This window comes from Morone saxatilis, unplaced genomic scaffold (assembly GCF_004916995.1).
Source record: "Morone saxatilis isolate NCDOM2014 unplaced genomic scaffold, NCSU_SB_2.0 Contig20, whole genome shotgun sequence".
NCBI classification, from domain to species: domain Eukaryota; kingdom Metazoa; phylum Chordata; class Actinopteri; family Moronidae; genus Morone; species Morone saxatilis.
In genome coordinates this window covers 22130399-22134558 of record NW_023339763.1, presented here as the reverse complement: position 1 = coordinate 22134558, position 4160 = coordinate 22130399, and the positions used below count along the sequence as shown (strand labels likewise).

The following is a 4160-nucleotide window of genomic DNA, read 5'->3' as shown; positions in this document are numbered from 1 at the left end:
CCAAAAAAGATGGCAAATTTAATATAATGAGCAAACAATTATTCCTCATGGTGTTCTCTGAGTTGAGTCAAGGGAAAAAGATGACTGTGGATGAAATAAAATAAAAAAGCAGGTATATAACATGACACTTTGTTGGTTGATATTGCCAAACCAACATGTAAAAAAGAAAGGAGGCACATGACGGGTGACAATGACTTGGTGTGAGTGTGGCGAACTGTGACTTTGCATGTTTTACATACAGCATTTAACAATGCTTCGGGGCTTCTCTCCTCCTGTTCAGCAGCGGCCCTGGAGATGGCCCGCTCGGTGTCCTCCTGCAGGTGCTTGGAGTCATTTGTGGGGGATGGCTGCTCCATGTACTCAGGGTCCTGCTGGGGCACTGCAGAAGGACAACGGCACCATCAGAGAAAACCAAAATTGCATGGTTCTTTAGGTTTTTAAATGTTTTCTTTCCACATTATTTTCTAAGGATTTTCTACACGTTTGTCATCCACACAAATGCCAAAGCAGCAGTACACTCGGTGCAAATGTATCTGCATTAGTGTGAGCATGATTGCAGAAACCATCCATAGCATTTACCAATATCCAGCATTACTTATAGAAAGCTCTTATTTTGGACAGGTGCCTCGATTAAAATGCAGCTTAGGTAATAACAGTGTGTCCACATTAAATTACTATGTGTTCCGTTGCATGTTTGTTTGACCAACAACCCAATAACAAATACTTTGCACTGCCAAATTTAGCCAGCCATCATGCTATGCAACCACCACAATTCAACACAAAAAAAGCACTGTGGGCTGAATGATGAACATCTTAGCTCACTTTCATACAGCCAGCATGTTTCAGTCAAGACCTTTCCTGTCATATACTGTATGATAGTATATACAATAGCATATCATAGGGAATTAGAGCTGTAAGGCTGCACACTAATATTTCAAGGTCATTTCCTCATCCTTTTAAAACTCTCCAGGGAACAAGAGTTTTTCTGTATTTATCTTTCAACCAACTATTGATTCTCAATTAAGTATTCTACTCTGTACTCTGAGCGCCATGACCCTGACCTGCGTTGTCCGGAGGGCTGGACTCAATACTCATGGGCTGAGGAGAAGAGGAAGAAGTGGAGGTGCTGGATGCTGCCGAGGCAGCTGCGGCTGCCGTGGCCAGGGCCAGCTTCTCCTGCTGGGCCTTGCGGGCCTGCAGGGCATCCCACTCCTCAATCTCCTTGTCGAACAGCTCGTTGTCCTCCTTCACAAAATGCTTCAGGTCTGGAGGCAGTTTGTCCATGCCGCTGAGTATCTGTCCCGTTTCTTTATCAAACTCCTCTGCACAGACAATAGAAAGACAATGAACATAATCTACAGCTTATTAAATGGATGTTTTGAATAAACTCCTACAAAAAAAAGAATTACTATTTCTATTTTATTCTGTTATTTTAACAAGAAGGTTGGTTCCTAGGGATGTAACGCAAAGCTACTATCTGTATCTGTTAATGTCCCAAACATATCTATATTCGGATTTACAGCGGACATGGGCAAAATAACTACCTACATTTAAAAAATAATCATTGGATTTGTATCCGACAAATTTAATATGAATTATATAGATGTTGCTCGTATCTGTTCAGAGGGTATTATCAGTTCATATTTGAATATGTATGTATGTATTATAAATTTGAAGGTATGAGAGTATGTGATAACCAGTGAGGGAGTGAAACAGAAGTGACGGAATTAGCAGTAGAAATCAGAGATTAAAAGGTTAACCAGGAAAGTAAGCATGTCTCCCGTCACTGAATCATAACAAATAAATTAAAGATAACATCTGCTGTGTTATCTTTTGGCCTGTAAATGTAACCGAGCGCACAGAGAAATGGCTGAATTAATGAACAGAGACTAAAACTGACCTCTTACACAGTTCTTACGATTGTGCATTAGAGATACATATGAACCGTACTACTGACCAAATTTTAGTCCATGTGTACCTTCTATGAGGAAGGGCTTCTTGTCATTGATATACATGAGACAGTAGGCACTGGCGTTGCGGTAGCCTCCGAACGAGTCCCTGACTAGCTCCTCCCAGGACGACTTGGTGACAGAGATGTCGTTGTACTTCATCCAGCAACGCTGATGTGGGTCATAGATGTAAGCCCAGTAGTGGCCTGCATTAGCCTGGCCTTCATGGACCAGCACCGCATGAAGCCGGTACGGAACCTGGATCAACACAAAGGAGATTGAAAATACGGATTAACAAATGGAGCTGCTGATGTGGCTTTTTGTACTGCAAACATGACCTATTACAGAAAAGTGCTGCTCACCTGCATCATCGATTTGTCAGCGTACATTAGCTCAATGGTTCTGTGGATTCTGGTTATACTTCCCTGCAGATCTGGTGGGGAGAACATCATGTACAATCTATTAGTAAGTGCCAGTCTAATGTTAACTTTGACAGGTAAATCATGCCGAATGAATCATAAAGGGCTGCAAATGGGGGGACAGGTAGACCTACCACGGGTGTCGTTTTCCACTTCACTCCTCCAGCGATGCAAGCAGCCCTCAAGCACCCTCAACTCTTCTTCAGTGATGTGGCGCGGGGCAGGGTGCATGGGGAGGTCAGGAGGTAGCCGGGACTGGGTGAAGGGCTTGTGAATGGGTACTCTCTGCTGCTGAGCTACATTGGAAGCTGTGGTGGGACCGGGGGCAGGACCTGAGCTCTCTAGGGGAGGCGAGGAGTCCTGCTCGGCTGTGCTGCAGGGTGAGAGACACAGTATATTAAACAAAAAAAAATAAAATAAAAAAAAGCTTGCAACCTTTTTCCTGAACCTGACTAGGAAAACGTTTATAGTATGAGTAAGAGAAGATTAGGATAAGAAAATGAAAATGTTTCCCATGGTATTCCTGTTCTCACTCTCCCTTCATCTCCTTCATCTTCACCTGCTACCTGATCCTGAAACTAACAGAACAAATGACGGAAAGCAACTGACAATACACAGCAGGCTCTCTGTTATGAAACTCGCCTTGGTGGGGGCAGCTGTTGTCCTGTTGTGCCACCGGGGGGCGCTGATGCGTCAATGTCTTCCACTGGGGAGGTGCACACTGGCTTACTGGAGGCGAACTCCATGGCATACTGGAGGACATCTGCCAGAGGAAACCTCTTGGGGCCGGAGCCATAACTCAGATACCTGAGAGGGAACAGAGAAAGTGTCAAAGAGAAGCAGGGAAGCCGAGGGAGGCCGAGAGAGGGACAAATAAGAATAGAGGGCATAATGACAGACGAAGAGAGGGCACAGTCAGAGTGAGATAAAACTCTCCATGGCTGTCTAGAGAGCCTTGTTGACCTTGGCTAAATAAACAGGTATTGGTGGACATGTAGCACCTCTCCAGTCGCTGTTGAAGCAGTGTCAGGTGCTCTTTCAGCCTCCTGATCTCCTCCCTCTTGATCCTGGTTATTTCCCTGTTCCTGTCCATGTACCTAACAACACCACAGAAGAAGCTTCAGCCTTAAAGATACGTGTGATTAATAGTTATTTACTGCAGAGACGAAAGTTGTAGATTCTACAATAAAGTCCTGGGCTAATATTTCTGGTACCTGTCCATGTAGAGCATAGAGGGGAACTCAAGCTTGTTGTGGATCTTCTCAGGCCGTCCCAGTGCTTGGTTAAATTCAAATCTTGACAGTTCAAAGGTCAACACAGGAGGGAGTTCTGTGAACCAGTGCTGAAAGAAAATTAGATTTTGAGATTACTTCTCTCATCTTGCTAGAATATACAGTTTGGTAAAGACTTTTTCCCTTTAGAGTAGAGTTTCTTTAACATTCACCTGCCACAGATCACTATAACAACATTTACTCTGCAATATCCCCATCTGAGAAGAATTTGACTTTCAACATGATATGGAGGCATGACAACTGTGAAAAACAAATCTTTATTGTGATACCATCATTAAAAGGATCACTTTCAGTTTAATTTACAGCAAAACAAAACAATTCTGCATGGAGCGGCGGAAAACTCATTTTCAAATATATAGACTAATTTATTTTTTTAATGTACATTTTACCTTTAATTGACAGTATCAACTGAGACGCACAGGGGAAATGTGGGGAGAAAGAGATAGAAGGATGATCTATTTATTGTATTAATTATTTCTTCAATTGGGAACAAAATAACA

General features: G+C 42.9%; 1 protein-coding gene across 4 annotated transcripts in view; it reads right to left on the bottom strand.

Moving 5' to 3' along the window:
* Positions 1–4160, bottom strand: part of usp25 (ubiquitin specific peptidase 25) — a 31053-nt gene that overhangs the window by 11667 nt on the left and 15226 nt on the right. For all 4 annotated transcript variants that reach the window (XM_035666954.1, XM_035666952.1, XM_035666955.1 and 1 more), the window contains 8 exons: positions 3583–3710; positions 3370–3465; positions 3011–3175; positions 2503–2741; positions 2312–2382; positions 1979–2207; positions 1062–1322; positions 240–379 (listed from right to left, as the gene is read on the bottom strand). In XM_035666954.1, coding sequence (XP_035522847.1) covers positions 240–379; positions 1062–1322; positions 1979–2207; positions 2312–2382; positions 2503–2741; positions 3011–3175; positions 3370–3465; positions 3583–3710 — 1329 coding nt within the window. The remainder of the gene's footprint in view (positions 1–239; positions 380–1061; positions 1323–1978; positions 2208–2311; positions 2383–2502; positions 2742–3010; positions 3176–3369; positions 3466–3582; positions 3711–4160) is intronic.